The sequence below is a fragment of the Mirounga angustirostris genome, unplaced genomic scaffold, assembly GCF_029215605.1.
Source record: "Mirounga angustirostris isolate CCGP_5_RB_7025 unplaced genomic scaffold, mMirAng1.0.hap1 SCAF_8, whole genome shotgun sequence".
Lineage (NCBI taxonomy): Eukaryota > Metazoa > Chordata > Mammalia > Carnivora > Phocidae > Mirounga > Mirounga angustirostris.
In genome coordinates this window covers 96,023,444-96,044,355 of record NW_026991716.1, presented here as the reverse complement: position 1 = coordinate 96,044,355, position 20,912 = coordinate 96,023,444, and the positions used below count along the sequence as shown (strand labels likewise).

Sequence of the window (20,912 nt, the reverse complement as noted above, 5' to 3'; positions counted from 1 at the left end):
AGAGCCTCATAGAAATTTGCTAACATTTTTTTATTGTCTTTACTGAGAATACCACATTGTTCCACAGTAAAATGATTTTATTCTCCAAATGATTACAAAGCTCTTTCGATTAAAAAGGTTTTGGTTATCTATAGGAAATTGCACATTATAAAAAAATCAGTTATAAATTACACTCTTTAAAAAGAGAAAAACAATTTTTAAAGGCAAGTACTAAAATACTGCATACTGATCAAACCCAGCAAAATTATTTCACACAGTGATCTATATTTAAGCAACTGTTGTGCCCAAAATGGCATCCTGTGCAGGCAGAGACCAGAGCCGCTCTGCAGTATACAGCGGCCCTGGGAATAGTTTGGTTTTGATGTCTAAGATATAGCATGTTTTTCTAACTTTGAAAATATGCAAATAATTTAAAGTTACTTTTCAGATAAACATTAAAATAAGTTGACATGGAAAATGTCATGTTATATGAGGAGATACTTAAAATATCCACGCTCTCTTAATACTGTAGGATTCTGTTTGTTGTAGCTATAATTTTCAGGCTAAAATAAACTGAAAGGAGAACAAACTGACAAAATGCAAATTTATCAAGCATTGCACAGTGCCTTTGGAATCTTACAGTTCTCAAACCACATAAATTAAATTACATCAGAAGTTAGTAAAGGGATATTTCATCTCACTGTACAGTAACTTCTGATTAACCAGCCCCCATTCTCCCTTCCACACATAACTCCTGTTAACAGTAGTAAGGAGTTATCATTAGTTAACAGAGAATCCAGTATACTCTAGTAGATTCTAAGTGTATTGTTTTCCTAATTTCCTAGAGTGTATCATTTTTCTAACTTATATTTATAAAATCCTCATAGAGTTAAGGCAGTCTATAAAAGCAGGATTAAATAAAACCCTGTTGTCCTCCTCACTTCATCGGAATCCTACTCACAAGACATTAAGACTCAGAGACGCACATGGGATTTTAGGTGGGTGTCATACAGTCAGCCACAACCATGATGCTGAGAACCCCGAATAAACCATAGGTCTGAGATTTGCTCACACTGACCCAGATGTAGTCTTTACTAATTTGTCTTTATGTTAAATCCGAAAGATGAACACTGATACTTTTGGTGAGAATTTTTTTAATGTAACTCATTATCCAAGTTTTAAGACTGATAACTCCCCTCTTAATTTTAGCCTGAAAAATAGCTTAAAATATCCACTTAAACAAGCTCATTAAAAAGCTATTTTGTACATATGTAAATATATATACAATAAAATATATATAAAACTTTTTATAAACCCTCAGAGTTACAAAATACTTTGAATAGCTAACTTTGTGCTAGAAACATTGACAGGGACTTTTTTATTTTTATTTTTTAATTGAGATATAACTGACATATAACATTGTATGGGACTTTTTCCTTAAAGTTACTACCTTTGGGGGGTATATTCATTACTAAGTTTTCATTTGGTGATCATTTTCTTATCAGTTTCATACTTTAAAGCCTACGTGTCAATGAAAATTATATGCCTGTAAATAGGTATCAGAACTCAATTGCTTTTTAGGTGAGGGTTTTTTTTCCTTAGATGTATATACAGAATACAACATGCATAATACTGCTGGATCTACACATTTCCTATTGTGATAAATATATTTAAAAAGAAGAGATAATTTTGAAAAGAACATGAAATTTAGCACCAATTTTGACCTAATTTTTCTTTGGTAGGAAAGAAAGGCACCAAATATATAGTCTGCTCATTGCAATGGGGTCAAAAAAAAAAAAGAAAAAAGCACTCATACAACCCTCAGTCCCTGAAATACTATTCCAATATAGACTGAATTATGAAAGATACTTTGACCCATTAACTTTCTAGTATATGAGAATATACTATAGAAGACTACATTTAGGGAAGATCATAACAGAAAATGTTTGTGTGTTTACCCACATTTAAAATATTTAACAAATTGCCTCTTCTAATAATGGACAGATACTAAAAAGTATTATTTGGTAAAGAATAAAAGTCATATATCAGAGTTTCCAAAATAGTGTCACAGATTTCATTAGATTTCCAAAAGTTATTTTATACTGATAGTTCCTACCGCACACATGGTTAGTGGCATTCAACTCCAAAATACTGAAAGGCCAGAAACATCTTCCATTAGATTGGGAACTTGTGGGTTAGCTCCTACACCTGCTGCCATACTCAACGACAGCATTTTTTAAAACTGCAGGGAGACCAAAGTTCGTTGCCACAGTCCCTGTTCCACTAGGAAAGGGGTGCCTCTTGCAGGAGTTTCACAAAGCTGTGAGGTTAAGGCACAAGCATGTAATCTGTTGTCAGTGATTATCCATTTTCCTGCCAAAGAAAACAAGACTTCATCGTCAAGCTGCCAGTATAGTTTGAAAAGCCACTGGTGAAACACTTTAGTAAGTGTCCATTATTATATATAGATTGTAAATTTCTTCAGTTTTCCTGCTTCAGATTATCCACAGGCCACATTAGTTAATACTCCTTTTTTGTTCCTCTTATATCTTATCAGAACAAAGCACTTAAATTTTACTGATATTTTGGCCCCTTTACTCCTTGCACTCCCTTGCCTTTTAATCTCAGAGTCACTGCTAGCTCCCTTCTGATTAAGCAAGAATTGATTAAGCTGGGCTTTTAGTTGGACACTGAAAGCTGAGGTAGGTGGACTGTCATGATCAAGTACTTAGAAAGGTTTATTTCATTCCCAATGTCTAACACACTAACAAAAAATTGAAATCTGCTGTTTTGTAAATGAGGTAGCCTCCTATATTATATGTCAAGAAAATAGTACCGTGGGATATTTCCTTGAATGTATAGAGGTCAAGATGATTAATGTTCATTATTGAAAAATTGGTAATTTTAAAAAGGGCAAGCTAAGTAAACTAGATCCCAAGTTTCAAGGTTTTGAGTGATTCAAACATGTGGCAATGAATTGTTTCATGGGTCTTTACTGTCTCAGAAGGAGTCATCTAAAGTCATCTGATTAAGTCCACATTTATTTAAGTTCAGTAACTGTGGTTGTTTAAGTTGTATGTGGGTTTCACATTTGCTATGGGCATTTGGCCCTCTATTTTTGAGATTGTAACTTATCACTCTATAGCGTATTTATAAAACAAAGCATTAATGTCTGCCAACAAATCAACTGATAAAAAGGGCTGTGGCTATAAAATTATAGTGAGCCCATGAGCTGTCTATTGTTGCTTTCCGCCTTGTTATTCTTTGCCCCACGAACCATTCTCAAACTCAGCTCCAGATGGTCTTTTTATTTCCTTTACACCTAAGTATCAACAAAAATCAGTGAGTGTAAAACGAGCAGAATTAATGATTGTCAGTCAAGTAGAGTAGCAAGACTTCCTTCTCTGCTGTGTTCGTATTCCACATTAATCCACATCACCATCACAAATGGTAAACTTGTTCTTCTGTTTTAGTCACAAGGTAAAAATTTTGTGGTTTTAAGAGTTAATTAAACTATGATGATGACACTTTTTCTATTAGCCAAGATACTACTTGTCTTTCAGTTAAAGAATATAAATGTAAAATAAGAACATTTCACTTCCTTCTCCTTTTCACACATTGGGAAAAGCAACAATTTTCAGCCTAATGGAAAAATTGCTCCTTAATGTTATGCCAGCAACAATGAAGTTTTCGGTGTTCGAAATTCCCTAAGGAGTTTAAAACTTAAATTGTTTACATATTTTTTAATTGGAGCTAATTAACTTATCCTTTCTACTTGTATCTCTAGACTCTGGGAATTTACTCCAACACCATTCACCATAAAGTATAACGCAGCCTAAGGCAGATTCATGAGGAACCGCATCTGAGGGGCCCACTACATTCCAAAGCATCCCCCACGATGTGCTCTCAGGACTAAGTTTTAGCAAAATTTTAATAGAATATGAAAATCAAAGTAAAAAATTATGCCCTCTGAAAATACTCATGTTAAGAACTTGACAGTCTTTTCTCTGAAAGCATGACCTTAAACATTTAAATAAAGTTTAACATATTAGCACAAAAGATGCCAGTTATATGAAACATATTACTTCCTTCCCAGATTTTAATCGCATAATTAAATAATGTTTTCAGTGTCGACCAATAGAACTCTAAGTTCAAGGCTGAGAGCAAGCTGTTCACCAGGTTACATGACATAGCCTGGGCTTCCATTCTCTGAAGCCACAGGGACCACCAGTAAGTAGGGCAGCTAAGCAGCCAGGGGAACTAGGCAAGGATGTTGATGGACTCCTCAGCAGGCTTTTGGAGGATAGGGGCAAGTAAAGAGAAAAAGAATGATATGGGGAAAGAGACCAGGAAGAGCAAGCAAAGAGGCCTAAGCAAGAGTGGGAAAGTGCGCTGCCGGAAGCCCCCACTCAGTGCCACCCACGCTGGACTGGCCTGCCCCTGATCGCTGCATTTTCTATTCAGTTTTCTCTTGATTTAACAACAGAAGTCATCTGGACATAAAGTGCTTTATAAATAACAAAGGTAGAAATTAAAATATTCTTCAGTGCAGTTAAAAGGATTAGAATTAGGAGCAGGAAAAACAAAGCTGTGTTTACTTTACAACTAAGTATACATTTACTTTAAAAGTGTAGAAAGTTGAAGCTAAGAGTTAAGGTTTGCTCCATACTTGGGCAGAGCCCATGGGATCTTCTGCAAACACGTATAAACAGATACTGTAGATCAGGTAGTACAAATGAGGTCCTGCTTCTGTTCATGAATAGAATTTGAAGCTTAATGCAAGCACTATGCAATCTCAAGTGGACATTACAAGTCTCTTAGTAGGACTGTAGACTAAGGATTGCAACTGTGATCAAAGAAATTTATAAATTTTGAATAAAGTATCAATCTGGGTGGTTTGTTGTTGCTAGAATGGATGGATACCAAGAGTATCTACTGCAATACAATTGAACTAAAATGTTTCTGGAAGATCCATGGGTATGTTACAATAGTATCTGATTCAGAGTCTCTGTAAAGGGGAATAATTGCTCCCCTTCTTATATATTGTTGGCCTCAAATGCTAGAACCTTTTGAATGTGAGAATTTGCTGAGTTTTAGCAGAATTAGGATGATGAGATAGAAAGCAGAGTTCTGACTCTACTCTGTTCCTCTCAAGTGTCTGGATTGAACAAAAAAATTCAGGCCCACCAGCTCACTTTATTGCAATAGTAACACTGCTCAGAAATTAAAAAGGATTTACTTTGAAAGATTAGGGTAATGTTTCTTGGTCTAAATCCTTATGAATATTAGTATTTTTCATTTTCTAAGTTTGTAGAACTTTTAGAACTTCAGACTTCTAGAACTTTTTGTACCAAACATGTTATGAAATATACATTTTATAGAATTTAGCATCTTTTATACTTTATAACTTTATATTATTACAGCAAAGAACTCTCCGTAACAGTCTATTACAGTGGAGCTTTTTCAGTATCATAGGACCTGTTTAATTCATTCCATCGGACTGAAAACTGCATATGTGTAATCTTGTACATGAATATAATATTCTGAGATCTAAGTTTTACTATAAATACTTCAGCTACTTTGGGTTTTTTTTGTTTGTTTTAAGTAGGCTCCACACTCCTACTCACAACCCTGAGATCAACACCTGAGCTGAGATCAAGAGTCCGAAGCTTAACCAACTGAGCCACCCAGGTGCCCCACTTTGCTCTTTTATTATGGAACCTAACCAAGCAAGATCAAGTCTTTTGAGTTTCAGATTATTACTTTTTTTTTTTTCCTTTCTAAAATCAGCCAAATTTTGAAAGGGAAAACATTTTGGAAGTCTCTACAGAGTAAATTTTCTCTTTTAGAATTCTTTCTGTAAAATTGGCAGGAGCAGGGACAAGTCTTAGGAGTCTGTGCTAAAACTATAAAAACTATAAAAAAAAATTTATAATGGCAGGTTTGATGATTGGTCTTAGTTGTATGTTTTTGCTGATCTCAAAAGCACTGATAATAATGAGGAAATAATGTTTTATATAACTAGGCATGGATAAATGCAGAACCCAATAATATAGTATCATTTCTAAGTTTTTTGTTTTTATTTTTTTAGAGAGAGAGCATATGTGCGTGGGGAGGGGGAGTGGGAGAGAAAGAATCTCAAGCAGACTCCACGCCCAGAATGGAGCCTGATGCGGGGCTTGAACTCACAACTTAAGATCATGACCCACCCAGGTGCCCCTCTAAGTCATTTTCTAAAAGTTTAAAATAAGAATATGAAAGGGCAGTATATGGTCAAAATATAGTTGTTTTTTAAGCAACATAACCCTCCAAAAAAACAAATTACCCGTTTCCTAAATATGAAATACAGAAGTACTGAAAGTTACAACCATGTGTATGTCATAGTGAACTGCTGAATATCTTCACAATCAAAAATAATTTAAAATCCTATTAATAATAAATTCCACATTTGGTATTCCTACTTTGAACTTCTGGGTTTCTAGCTGTTTAATTAACCACCTCACTTCCCTCCAGCCCCCTATGTGGCCTGCCTTCCCCCCCCCTCCCCCATCAACAACTCCAAATCCATATCCTCTTCAGGTTTCTACATCCTCAGCTAAAGACAAAGAAGAGAAGCTTAAAGGAAAAGTAGGGAGATAAGAGATTAAGTTTCTGTCCTTCCAGAGAAGTTCGAAACAGATGGATCCTGGAGGTGCTTTAGAAAAAGATAGCATTCTTCCCAGGTGAACAAGCTACATTTGAGGAAGTTCTAATACGCATTTATACTTAGGATTTAAATATACTTTGCATATTATTAACTTTCAAAGACATAAATAAGAAACATGTACTAAAGTATAATTTCAGGATGAGGAAAGTGTTCCTATTTTTTGTAGATGAGTATAGGTCATGGCATGACTTTGGTTTTAATTTTAGGTCTTTAAAACTTTAATAGCTTTCATACAAGTGTCTCTGCATAAAGAGAAAAAATACTGGGAATGTTAATGGGGAGCGGGCTAGGATAAATACCGAAGAATGCAAATTTTTGCCAGTAAATTTTGGAATACAGAAGTTGTTTCTCTTTATAAGTCCTTTTAACTTTTCAAGACCCATTAATTTTATAAACAAACTGGAGCAATTGTTTCTATCAGAAATATTTTCTGCATGAATACAAAGACTTTTTTTTCCCCATTTGTACCTGAAACTGCAACTTGGTAACATGCTCAGTAAGACTCTGTGGAAATGTCAAGTCCTAGTGCTAACAAAGTCAGAAAAACTCTACGTTAAGATGGCCAGAATCTCTTTGATTCATTCTATTTCACTTTATTGTTACACTTTAAACAAGTTCAGAAATCTGGGGGGTTTCTGGCTACTTGAGTAATCAACACACGGCCAACCGAAAGGAAGCAAATGGAAGTGGGAGAAATGCCCGCCTCCTGAACTGCTCTGCCCTTACGACCGTGATCCCTTCCGCGCCGTGCTCTGAATGCCGACACAGCGCTGCCATCTCTCCCAGAAGCCCCCCGGACACCGGAGCAAGGCAGAAGAACTTAACCTCAGATCCTAGTTAAGAGCAGGCAAGCAGCTTTAACACAGACTTGAGGTTTTGGTAGGTCTGACATTATCTAGAATCCAGGCTTGAATCTTGTAAAAAGTTTCCAAACAGCAGAAGAAATTAAAACAGAGATACCAGAATTAAAAACATCACGTGAGACAACAAACACAGTTCCAGTCCTAACCAAATTGCAACCCTTTCATTATAGCTTGAGGTATTTTTAAATATTTGTACAAGCTTATTAGCATTCACAGTTTCCAGAGTTGCTTTTTACTGAGATAGCATCAATGCTCACAATATTTGACTTTCCGACGGAAGTTTTCATATACCAGACTCTCTGCCCCCACACTCATGGAAATACCAGACAGCTAGCTATTCAGTGGCAGAATATGGTTCTTGTAGTAATAAGCGTTCTAGTTCCCAATTATTGTGCTAGTCTTAGGATGAGATTAAAAAAATAAGAAATCTGCAATTTATATAAAAGGAAAACTTGCTTAAACTTCTGAAAGCAAGTTCAGTCTGGTGGAGGTATATAAGACATTAAATAACAGAGTCAGATTCTTTCTTAAAGATTCCAGGTGAGTTTGGCAACAGAGAGTTCTGATTCTCCAACATTTTCTCCATCTTTTCTCCTCCGGTGGTTTTGTCAATCTCTCTTTGCTTCTTACTGTGGATCCAGGGGATAAAACAAAGGACAGCACCTCCAATAAGGGGAGGGATTCCAGCGAGGTAGAATGCCACATCATAGGAGCCCAGCTTGTCACGAAGTAACCCTGGGAAGGGAAAAAACTGTCACCAAGAGAGAAGAAGGGTGGCTCTTAGGGGTCTCAGATCAGTCACACATTTCTTAGGAAATGGGTCTGAAGTATAAACCTTTTCTGATATGAGAAAGGAAAAGATCTTAGATCTTTAATCTTATCACAGACTACAGGCCTACGGGTTTGCGTACCAAGATATTACATGGAAAAAATATTTGTAACCAAGCTTTGGCTTTTTCAAAACCAAAGGGCTTTGGGGTATTCTGACCCAGGGTATAACGGTCCTTATTTCAGGGGAAGGTGGATAAACTACCAAGCTGAAACTTCTCTCATACACACATACATACCTCACAGTGTCTACATGTCAAACAAACCTTCTTGGGCCTATTTGTTTATGAAATAACATGAAACTATTTAAAATCAGAATTCAAAATCATGAAAAATTATAAATCTGAGAGTTAAGATGAAAAAGTTTTGTTAAATATACTTGTCAGCACATGGGAGTAAAATGTTTGGCACTCTGATAGATCCTTGGGCTCTGCTTCTTAAAACTGTTATTCAGAATACTCCTTGTTTCTAATTTCTCTAACAAAATCCAGATTTTTTTTTAAAGATTTTATTTCTTAAGTAATCTCTACACCCAACATGGGGCTTGAACTCCCAATGCTGAGATCAAGAGTCACAGGCTCTACCAACTGAGCCAGCCAGGCACCCCACAAAACCCAGATTTTAAAAGTTATCTTAGTGTTTTTAAACTTTTGTAACTCTTACTATAAAACCTCACCTATCTGAAATGTCCAGGGAACACACTGAATTGAGTATCAGACTTTTTGCAATAAACAGCTGAGAATTTGTCCAATTAAGTACTGACACATTAAAAAGGTGTACATTTATTCTAGACAGAAATCTAAAATATACAATATATAGATACAACTTTCTTATCTTCTGAATCAGAATATTCTGTATATAACTAAACCCTTCCTCCTCTGAACACTAATTATCATGTCTGGCTATAATCCTGTGATCCCTCAGAACCTCCTGGTGAGCCAAGAGCTTTCTGCCTAACTTCGGAAGTTTCCAGTTATCTCCCTTGTCATTGGTCTGTTCTCAGTTATTTCTAGTTGCAAACACCATGCCTACCAAAGTGCGGCTTATAATCTGCTGTAGACGTGGAAACCCTAAAAATCTAAGCTTGTAAGGTGTAAAAATAGTGTAAGTAGTGTATTACCTGGGGGACAGGGGAAGGGCTGGAGGGTTCTCCCACAGGGAGTCTGTGACCTTCAGTGACTGCGTGCTTGTTCATGACTAGGTTCCCAGTTCGCAAAGTTGCTAGACGTGTTGGTTCTGGACATAAGAATGAACTTTCACTGAGCCCCTCACATGCCAGACTCAGATGACAATACATACATTTGAATTTTATCCTAGTTGTATCAAATCTAGTGACGCAGATTGGCACCCAAGTAATATTGAACATGAGGCACCTTTATACTATTCAGAAGTTTTCTAAAGGTGAAATTCATACAACATAAAATTAACCATTTCTGTGGCATTTACCACATTCACAATGTTGTACAACCACCACCTCTATCTAGTCCCAAAATATTTTGATCACACCAGAAGGGAATGCCATACCCATTAAGCAGTTAGTTATTCCCTAATCCCCCTCCTTCCAGCCCCTGGAAACCACCAATCTGCTCTTTGCCTCTATGGACTTAGCTATTCCGGATAATTCATATAAATAAAATCTTACAGTATGTGACCTTTTGTATTTGGCTTCTTTCACTTAGCATAATGTTCTCAAGGTTCATCCACCTGGTGGCATGTATTGGTACAGTACTTCCTGCCTTTTTACGGCTGACTAATATCCCATTGTATAGCTACACCACATTCTGTTTATCCATTCATCCATTGATGGACATTTGAGTTGTTTCCAGTAAATGGTATTTTCCATTAATTATTTCTGGGGGGGGGGGATATGATCTCTTACACAAAGCATACATATTTAGAAATCTTTCAGAATCTTCATCTCTTTTTAAAAAGCAGCCATGTTTCCATTTCTCAAAAACACATACTAAATGAAATATAGCAATTGTGAAAGCTTAAAGCCCAAAAGCTTACAATTAAACATGTTATAGAGTGTGTTATGTTACCAATAAGGAGAAGAGGGACTCCTCAGCAAACTTTTTCAATATGTCATCCAAGGCTGGTCTTATTAAAAATGTTATCAGTAAGGCACACACAAAAGCAAAAGAATGGTAACCAAAAAATCGTAATATATTTTCCATCTAGTAAATTACTAGAGAATCATTATATTTACCTGCAATAGGTGGGCCGACAGTCATGGGTATAGACATGAATCCAAGTAGAAATCCAATTGCTTGAGAAACATCCTGGGGGCCAACTAACTCAAAGGCAATGGGGGCCATAATGGAAATGAAGCATCCATCGAAGAGACCCATGATGAGACAGACAGCAATGAGGGCCCCAAAGACCCTACATAGGGGAATCATCATGGACATCAGACCAATGAAGAGAAAGGAGAGTACCTAGGACAAGACAGCACAATGTCAACTCTGCTCTCAGGAAAAGTGAGTGTTACAATTACTGAGCAACACGCTTAGGACTTTGGGCCGACTATTGGTTAGTTGCCTCCCTGGCCCAATCCACCTTGATTTTATATATATAATCAACTCCCATAATCATCTCCCCTAAGTTCCCCTAGCACTTTCTCAAAATTTCCATAAAGGGACAAGAATAAAATAAGTATTTTTACATACTTACTTTCCCTTCCAGCCTGTAAGTTCTTTGAAGTCAGAATCTGTACAAAAGTCATCTTTGGACTAGATAATCTAAGGTTTAAGAATCTTACACCTGGTCAGTACTCAATAAATATTTGTTCTTTGAGAATCAGCTCAAATTCATTCATCAAACATCCGATTTTGAAATTGTATATACTCTACTGGTGTTAGTCCTTTGCAAAAGGATAATATGCCAGCAAGATCAGTACTTCATATCACAGAGCTTCCAGCTTGGGGAATACGATGACGGAAGGTTTAGCTATTTAAATAATTTAGAATATGTTGCCTGCCAATATTCCAGACATATTCCAGATATGCAGACCAAGTGAGAGATTAAAATAAGTAACTATGTATATTACATAAATATGTACTGAATTTTGATTATTCAAATTCCAATTAAGTTTTGACTGCCATAGGAAATATGTATATAATATGCAAATGAAAACATAAACATATTCTACTAGAACATCCTAAGAGCTAAATTATGTAACCCAATTTTACTTGATAATGTAAATCAATCTGATTATCAAATGATATTTTCAAACACTGTCTTCTGGTGATCCAGCACAGATATACCCTATTTAAGCACCCAGAGTTAAGGCTGAGAAATATTCTGAGCCACGGAACACGTTCATTTAACAGTAGAGTAGTTAATACAACCAGACTCTTGATTTTGCCTGCCATTGGGTAGTTTCTGTGCTCTGTGCTGTATACTATGCCACGTGAATAAGCCCTGGTTCCTACCCTTGGGTTGTGGGGGGACAAACATGGAAGACGAGCGCACATCAAGTGTTCTAGATGTTGCCACAGTTGTATATTCAAAGTACGGTGGGTGCAAAAAGGGAGCAGGCAATTCAGTAACTTTTTTAGGCAAAGAACTAAATAAAACTTGACAGTTCACTAGTCAGCAGAAGAAATGTTTCAAAAAGCATCAGCCTTTTTAAAAATACGCGTACAATAGCAGCTATCATTTACTTAGTGTTTATTAGATGCCAGGCACTGTTCCAAGCACGTTAGCTAACGATCTCCTAACAACTTTATGAGGTGGGTACTAATGTGATGCCCATTTTATAGCTGCAGACAGTGATGCTGGGAGACGTTCAGTACTGTGCCTAAATGTGCCCACCCGGGAACCCTTGGTCTGCACAGGCGGTAGCAGCGAGCAGGAGGAACTGCTCCCAGAGGGTACCTCCAATGACGAGGGGCCGGGGGAGGAAAGGAGAGAGCATACAAAGCAGCCATCTGGATCACCATCTTCTCCGGTTTTTCCGAGGGCCCACCGGGCCCACCAAGCTTGGGTGCTCGCCTCAGGGCAGCCGCGCACAACCTCCCAGGGGTCAGGATTTCCTGCTGCGGAGGAGTGCAGGGATGAAGGAACAGCAGCAGTGCCGAGCTCTCCAGCTGACCGGGACGCAAGTGGTCCACGGACCCCACAGTAAGAAACATGCTCTTGAAAAAGTGTCAAACTCCAGGTTGGGTCTCTTTTTGACACCATCATCCCATACAGCTGAGTGCATTTGTCTTCCTCACTATTAAAATATGACTTTATGGTATAATTATTAGTTTAAGACTCTGAGTTAGTTATTGGAAAAGTCTGGCACTTCACATTTTCTAAAGAACACAATCTCCCATTCTCCTGATTTTTTTTTCTTTTTTTTTGGTTAAAGATTTTATTTATTCATTTGTGAGAGAGGGGGGAGAGCATGAGTGGGGGGGGTGGCGCAGAAGGAGAAGAAGAGGGAAAAGCAGGGATCATAACCTGAGCTGAAGGCAGACACTTAACCGACTGAGCCACCCAGGTGCCCCTTTTTATTTTCTACTTAAACATTTTCTCCAACCCAACTTCAGTGAAAACACATGCATAATTTCTTTGCATGGGTAATTAGTGGGCTTGCAGCCTGGTAGGTTGGAAAGAACTAAGGTTCAGAGGAACAAGACCAGGTTCCAGCTCTCTGTGACCTTGAGCAAGTAAAAAGGCTTCCCGATGTTTCCCATCTATACAAAAAGATCTAAAAATAAATAGAAAGTAGAAAGTGATTTGAAATCACAAGTAGGTAAATGACAAGGAGTACTGTCATTGATAAACTAACCACACTTTAATTGTCTTAATTATACATACATTTTTAACTCTACCTACAAACACAAAAGCAGAAAAACATGGAAAGTCATTTGAATCTTGGAAACTCATCTATTATCACAAACTCCAGAGAATCTAGAATAAAACTTCAGGACATTGTGGGGCCACACTCCATGGATTTAACTGGTAAAGCCACCGACCAAACATTCCCAACCATGCCACTGTAACTACACTAGGTTACCTTTCAAGAATATTTTTTCCTTTGAATATGTTTCCTATTCTTTTACTATTTTGTTCAGTAAAAACTCTCCCAAGATAAGAGAACCAGAGTGAATTATTGAAAGCCTAGCACACTACTTGGCACCAAGTCAATTGCGCTCAATAAATGAATGTTTTTCTCGGACAAATTTACATAACATGTGACCCAGGTGCTTTACTTCTGGTAGTTATCCTGATTTTTCTATACATTTTTGGCCCCTTCCAGTTTTTGTTCTTTGGTTAGTTTTGTAAAAAATAATTCACTCAGGGCGCCTGGGTGGCTCAGCCAGTTAAACGTCTGCCTTCGGCTCAGGTCAGGATCCCAGGGTCCTGGGATCGGGCCTCACACTGGGCTCCTTGCTTGGCGGGAGGCCTGCTTCTCCCTCTCCTTCTGCCTGCTGCTCCCCCTGCTTGTGCTCTCTCTGCCAAATAAATCTTAAAAAAAACTTAAGAGTTTCAGATTTAGGGGTGTCTAGTGGTTCAGTCAGTTAAGCATCCGACTCTTGATTTGGCTCAAGTTACGATCTCAGGGTCATGAGATCCAGCCCCATGTCGGCTGGGCTCTGCACTGGGCGTGAAGTCTGCTTAAGATTCTCTCTTTCCCTCTCCCTCTGCCCCTCCCCACCTTTCAAATTTATTACTATATATTTGAGCTTATAATTTCTTAATACTTTACCTGACTACGAGTTCTCCTATAAACTATAGGTAAAACTATATTAACTATATTCTCTCTTTTCAATTATTTGACAATAATTACTAGTTTTTATTCAAAATTGTTAAGTTTTAATAACTTAAATAGAAATTGTTATTTAAAAGTAAAATTTCTTGGTTTTTCATTAAGAATTGAGTTCAAAGGCATTTACACATTTATCCTTTAGTCTCTCTCAGAAAATAGCTGGTGAACTGTTCATACGGGAGTTTCTGTACTTCATCACTTCCCCAAATAAATATTGATCCATACATCAAATATTGATTTGTAAATACTGGGCTCCAGTTTGAAAGATAAATAAATTTAATATTACTACAATCTTCTTTCCCCTCCTCAAACATAGCAGCTCTGGTTGGATTTAAATGAGGTATTCAAAGGTCCCTAATTCTCTTCTAGCCTCTGGCACTGTTGAGGTGTATTTCCTGCTTTTGTTTTCTTAAAATCATCCAAGGAAATATCTTCTGTCACAATATTATAGGTTCTATTATAGAACCCCTTGCTTAAGTTAGTTTACATACTTAAAGAACAAAAAAAATTGTTTTTTTTTTGTTGTTGTTGTTATCCTTCCCCATTTCTATCACAAAAAACATTCTTGGAGAAATGTGTTTAAGTTTTGCTCAGGAATCTAAGTATAGCTCAAGAAGAAAAATGAGCTGCATGTGAATAAGCAGAAGGCATTTTCAGAGGCAGACACACAACTGGCCACAGTTAGATTCAAGTGTTGCTCCTACAAATTTATTCACTATAAAGTTTCCAGATTTTTCTAGCTAGGAACCCAGAGCAGAAAGCCTTTAACCATTATTATTCCATATAATGCAGTTAGTCATCTCTTTGCTCAGCATTTAAAACGGTTAGGCTGAAAATACCTGGAAACCAGGACCTTGACAGAGTTTACATTCAGAACTCTGAAGCAAAAGCGTGAGACTCCTGAACAAAAAGTTGAGTCTATCTATCAGCAAAGGTCTCTGGGGCACCTGGCTGGCTCACCTGGTAAAGCATGCAACTCTTGATCTCAGGGTTGTGAGTTTGAGCCCCATGTTGGGTGTACAGATTACTTTAAAAAAATTATAAGCAAAGATGTCTAGTTCGGGATAACCAAGGTCTCCTTTCTTGAGACCTGTTCCAAATCAGGATCTGCTTCAGTATTTGATAGACTATTAAAACATAATCAAAGGAAGGATTTATTAATCATGCACTCTGGGCCGACACTTTACATAAGTTGTCACTATGAATCCTCACCGCAGCCCTTGGCCGGTTCTGGAGACAGCTGGTGACAAGAACTGGGGTGAAATCATGTCTCACTCCAGAGCCTGTGCTTTTCTGCTCTGCAGCCTCCCAGACCCAAGATGACTGTGACCAGAAATGAGACCATGTGGGAGGTCGTGAAGTGTGTTCTGTGCCCAGCTGCTAGGAGACGGGGAGGGGAGAGAACCGTCACAGCCCCGTGAGGTTAGGCTGTCACAGACAAGAGCAGGGAGCAGGTATGTCCGCACCACCAGGGACGAGAAGGTAAGGAAGGTAAGCAGTGGGAGCTCCAGCTCTCAGAGGCGAGGCCAAAAGGCAGCCAGCCAGCGAGGGAAAGAACAGTGGGAATAAGCAAACAGGCAGAGCTGGAGTTGGCTGCAGCAGAGAACAGCCAAGAACCAAAAACCACACTGAACGGTTGGGAGTTGGGCAGAGGAGCCAGGAAAAAGGAGAGACAGAGGCGGGGAGTGATATAAAGGAGCGAGTCCACATGGGTTGGGCCTGTGGCACTCTGTTCACAGGCGGGGCCCGCTGGTGGCCCCCCACAGCCACACGGCCCACGGAAGGCCTTCTGCCTCCTTCACAGGCCTCTCGGAAATGCAACCCCTCACTGTGACTCAGCACACACTACTGTGGAGAAGGGATTACTGCTTCTAGCCCAGGAATCTCTCCTCCACATACAATCACAGTGACTTTAAAATGTGAAATCAGGGGGCACCTGGGTGGCTCAGTTGTTAGGCGTCTGCCTTCGGCTCAGGTCATGATCCCAGGCTCCTGGGATCGAGCCCCGCATCGGGCTCCCTGCTCAGCAGAGAGCCTCTTCTCCCTCTGTCCCTCCCCCTGCTCATGCTCCCGCTCTCTCAAAAAAAATAAATAAAATCTTTTAAAAAAATAAAATAAAAAATAAAATGTGAAATCAGGGGCGCCTGACTCTTGATTTCGGCTAAGGTCATGATCTCAGGGTCGTGAGATTGAGCCCTGTGTTGGGCTCCACGCTCAGTGGGAAGTCTCCTTGAGATTCTCTCCCTCTGCCCCGAATCAAATAAATATAGCTTTAAAAAAAAATGTGAAATCAGACCACGTCATTCTCCAACAAAGACCCACTACACTTAAAGTAAAATCTCTTCATTTTGGCTTTTAAGGTCCTGTATAATCTGGCCCTTCCTAACTTTCCAACCTCTTCCCATGTCACTCTCCCTGTCTTCTTGAGTTCTTCATTTTTCCTGCCCCCAGTTTTGCTCCAGGAACTCAGGGGGGCCACGCACGTCGTGTGTGCATCACCCCGCCAAGGTCTAGCCTAGAGCAGAGTAGACACAATCTCTGGAAAGAATGAAAGGAAGCTGAAAGTCTGTAATGCAACAAGTGTCCATTAGAGGGTTCTCTTGACCCTTGAGAAGAAGACCAACTGATCCACAACAATATTCACAGCTGGGTCCTAATAAAAGGGGAATGATCATAATACAGTAAATGCTTTCAAAAGTACCACTCTACCAGCTATGGACACTTCCTTCCCCCATATGCCCAGGCTCCTTTCTGCAGCTGTCTGCTGGGACCTACACACAGACACCCACAGTGAGGCCGCCTCTCTGTTCCTCAGGGTTCACACCTCTAAGTACAAGTGACCACGATACCGTCGTCAGAGGGCTGGGGTGAGGAATACCAGAGAATGCACGTCTGGCACATGGAAGTACTCAGTAAAGGGTGGATGCTGTTTTTTCAAATCAATCAATGGAAGTTACTATATCTGTAGTAAATGCCTTTTCCAATTATTTTCCTGCACCCAAATCCCACTTCTCCTTCAAGACCCAACCCAAATACTGCCTCCCATCTACAGAGTGAGGAGACACACTCACTGCCCCAATCTCTAACTGCCCCCTCCCGGGGCTCCCCTTCACCTTCCCTTCAGAGCCAAGCTTTTGGGCAAAGTAGTCCACATGGCCACCTACTCAGTGATCATGATCCATCTTTAGCACCTGCCACTCCAGTGAAACTCTGCAGCTAAATCCAGTGAAAACCTTTTAGTCTTTAATGTGCTTGCCCTCTCACTAGCTGCCAACACTGCTGACCACTCCTGTCTCTGAAAACACTCTGTGCCCTGCTTCCTTCCCACCAGTCTGGGCACCCCTTCCATTCTCCGCTGCACACCCCGCTCCTCCGCTCCCGCCATACAGCCCATGGATGCCGAAGTCCCACGGGTCTCTGAGACTCTCTCAGGAGCTCCAAACCCGGCTTTCCCACAAACCCCACAAATTTAAAATGGCAACAATGAACTGAGCATCTTACTCCATTACTGAATTATTGATCTTAATGAAACAGCACAACCATCCACTCTGATGGGAGCCACAAATCTCAGACCCAGCTGAGGTGGCTCCATCAAACTCTCATTCCCAATATCCCTATTTTACACCCTGTCTGATTCCAATGTTTCTGCCTTGGTTCCTCCTGCCTAGACTACTTCAACAGTCTCCAACTAGTCTCTCTGCCTCCACTTTTTTTAAACAACAGCTTTATTGAGATAATAAATTCATAATGAGTGGGCCTGAGTTAACAAAGTCATACCACCATCACTAATGCCTAATTTTAGAATATTTGTATCACCCCAAAAAGGATCCCCATACCCTGTAGCAGTTACCCCACCACCTCCTCCCCCAGCCCCAGGCAACCACAAATCTACTTTGTCTCGTGGCGCTGCCCATTCTGGCCACTTCCCAGAAAGGGAGCTATACAGTATGTAGCTTTCTGGGACCGTCTGCACTCTTGCCCCTCCTCCACTTCATTCCACCCTACACAGTTCCTGGATTAAGCTTAATAAAATACAACTCCTATCGTGTCACTTCCTTGGTTAAAACCCTCTCATGGCTCCTGGTAGATTTCAGGATAGTGTTCATCCTCTTCCTAACCTGGCTCCTGAGCCTCTCCCTCCATTCCCTTTATCTCTCCTTTTGTTCAGTTTCCCAGACATAATATACTGTGTCACACCTCCACCTCCCTGTCCATGTGGTTTCCTCGGCCTGGAACACACTTCTCTGCTTCAGCTATCTGACTACCGCTCACCTCTTAACGGCCCACCAGCCCAGGAAGCCTGCTCAGACCCTCGCTAGTGATTCAGATGTTTGGAGCCTACGTTTCTATGGCACCCATCTCGAATGGTCATTATTCCAATGTGCTGCAACACTGTTATCTGTCTACCCATGAGACCATTAGCTACTAACTGAGGGCACAGATCATGTTTCATGCTTCATCTGCAGCATTCAGCCCAGCGTCTAGCAGGGAGGAGTCATTTAAGAACTTATCAAATGAGTGTCAGTAGGATCTTGGAATTAGCATTGGTTTAGTGCACACCTCTCAACACCCAGGAGGCAATCTGCAGTAAGGAGTTCAGAAGAAACACACCCCCATAAACTTCAAAAGGTATTGCAAAAGGCGCAGGACTGTGAGAACTGTGCCAAAAATAAAACATTCTTCTTAGGAAAAGCAATGGGCAAAAAACATTCTGATTTGGTGGAGTTCCATGACAAAACAAGTAAGATTGTTTGATCGCCAATGTCCCATGCTGAAAACCCAAAACTCATAACCGATTTTGCCCTTGAAAAACTGCTGGTAGAAGTTAGGTTCCAGAAAGTATCTGTCATTTTTACAGAAGAATTTAAGCAAATAAATATATAAAACGAGACATGAGGAGATAAAGATAATTTTGCTGGGGGAAAAGTGGCTTAAGAAAGTACCTGAAGATAAACCTTCTTCACACCAGGCACATAATCTGCAATCCTGCCAAAGAGCAGCCGTCCAACCCCTGAAGTGATGCCAATGCACATGAGAACCACCTCTTTATTTTTTCCATCTTGAAATCTTTCATTCACATGTTTCATCTGTGGACCAAAGAGAAAGAGGCAACACTAAATACGGTAGGAAAAATTGACAAGTTTTGACACAAAATGCCTTTGTGTCTCCACAATGTTATGGACTCTCACCCCCTTCCAAATTCAAATATTTATAAAATTTCTTCTGTGAGAATTTTTCATCAGAACATATGAAGACAAGGCTAACGTGATTTAGCTTGCATAAGAGAAACAAGAATCCTTATGCGAGGTCTTACTTCAAAAACGCATTACCAACACACATTTTCTAAGTTGACATTGAGCCATTAGCTAAAGGAAGAGAACATACTTTAAACATACCAGACAACCTTGCTCTCTCAAGGTCACCTAAGGACCCAATTATCTGCTCTCTTAAAGGCAATTTAAGGCAGTTTCATATCTTCTTGGAGAACCTGACCCAAACTGACAGCCCTGAAATAAGCTGTCCCGGAGCTTCCAGGCTGAGAGCGTAAGGGTCCCTACCTGTGAATCTGCCCGTGTGCCATCAAAACGGACAGATCCAGAGGCAGCTGAACACAGCACTTAGGAGAAAAGCCTCTTAGAGAGACTGCCTGGGTTCAAGTCTAGGGTCCATCCCTTAGCAGCCTGATGACCCTGAGTAAGGTCTTAACCTGTACGTCCTCAGTTTCCTTGTCTATAAAATGGAGATAGCAACAGTACCTCAAGAAGGTGGTTATGAGGATTAAAGTAAAATATCTGTCTAAAGAACTTAGAATAGTGACCGACACAGTTAATAATGATTAGATAGTAATTTTAGGGGACGCCTGGGTAGTTCAGTCGGTTAAGCATCTGCCTTCGGCTCAGGTCATGATCCCAGAGTCCTGGGATGGAGCCCCACGTCGGGCTCCCTGCTCCACGGGGGGCCTGCTTCTCCCTCTCTTCCTGGCTTGTACTCTTTTTTTTTTTAAAGATTTATTTATTTATTTATTTGAGAGAGCAAGAATGAGAAAGAGTGCATGAGAGGAGGGAGGGTCAGAGGGAGAAGCAGATTCCCTGTTGAGCAGGGAGACCGATGTGGGACTCGATCCCAGGACTCCAGGATCATGACCTGAGCCGAAGGCAGTTGCTTAACCAACTGAGCCACCCAGGCGCCCTGGCTTGTACTCTTGCTGTATATTAATTTTAGCCTTTTTTAAAGGACCTTTTTCCCTTAATTTACACTGTACCTAGGACAGTGACTGTAAAACGGGCACCTGACAATGTTTTAAAAGGCAGTGTGACCAGGCAGGTGTTATCCTGGGTGATAAAACATGCAACTCAGCACCCACTAGCATAAGCTTTGCTCCACAGCCCCTAAGTGTCACCCCTATCTTAGCACTTCCATTCTCTCAATGATCATCTGTGTTCTCACAGTAAGGATAAAAAGCATGTCTGTACTCCTACTGTTTTCTCTGAAATCACAGAGATGTTTTAACAAATCCAAACAGTTGTTTGAAACAATCAGACTTACTGTTCCCTACATCAAACTTTGGCCTGAATTCCAGAAGCCTGCAAAGCAAATCACCCAGCAAGTTCAATGGCCTGATGTTCCCAGGGGATCCTAGTAGCCTTCAGGGATGAATGACATCCCCTTAAGAGACTTCCATTTTGCATTTTTATGCCCGCTTGGATATGCCAACACCTATATTTATATTCTTTACTTTGGTATTAAAAGCCCTTCATAACCTGTTACCAGTCTA

The 20,912-nt window shown here is 39.9% G+C and overlaps 1 protein-coding gene across 3 annotated transcripts in view; it reads right to left on the bottom strand.

Moving 5' to 3' along the window:
- SLC16A10 (solute carrier family 16 member 10) overlaps positions 1–20,912 on the bottom strand; it is a 119,965-nt gene continuing 99,053 nt past the window's right edge. Inside the window, exons 4-7 of one of the 3 annotated variants that reach the window (XM_054505501.2) lie at positions 19,081–19,224; positions 10,586–10,814; positions 9,497–9,612; positions 1–8,283 (exon numbers count right to left, since the gene is read on the bottom strand). In XM_054505501.2, the coding sequence (XP_054361476.2) occupies positions 8,005–8,283; positions 9,497–9,612; positions 10,586–10,814; positions 19,081–19,224 (768 nt within the window). In that variant the 3' untranslated portion in view covers positions 1–8,004. Of the gene's footprint in view, positions 8,284–9,496; positions 9,613–10,585; positions 10,815–12,255; positions 12,417–19,080; positions 19,225–20,912 lie in introns of those variants that run through there. The other 2 variants (XM_045865325.2, XM_064598005.1) reach the window with 2 other exon arrangements.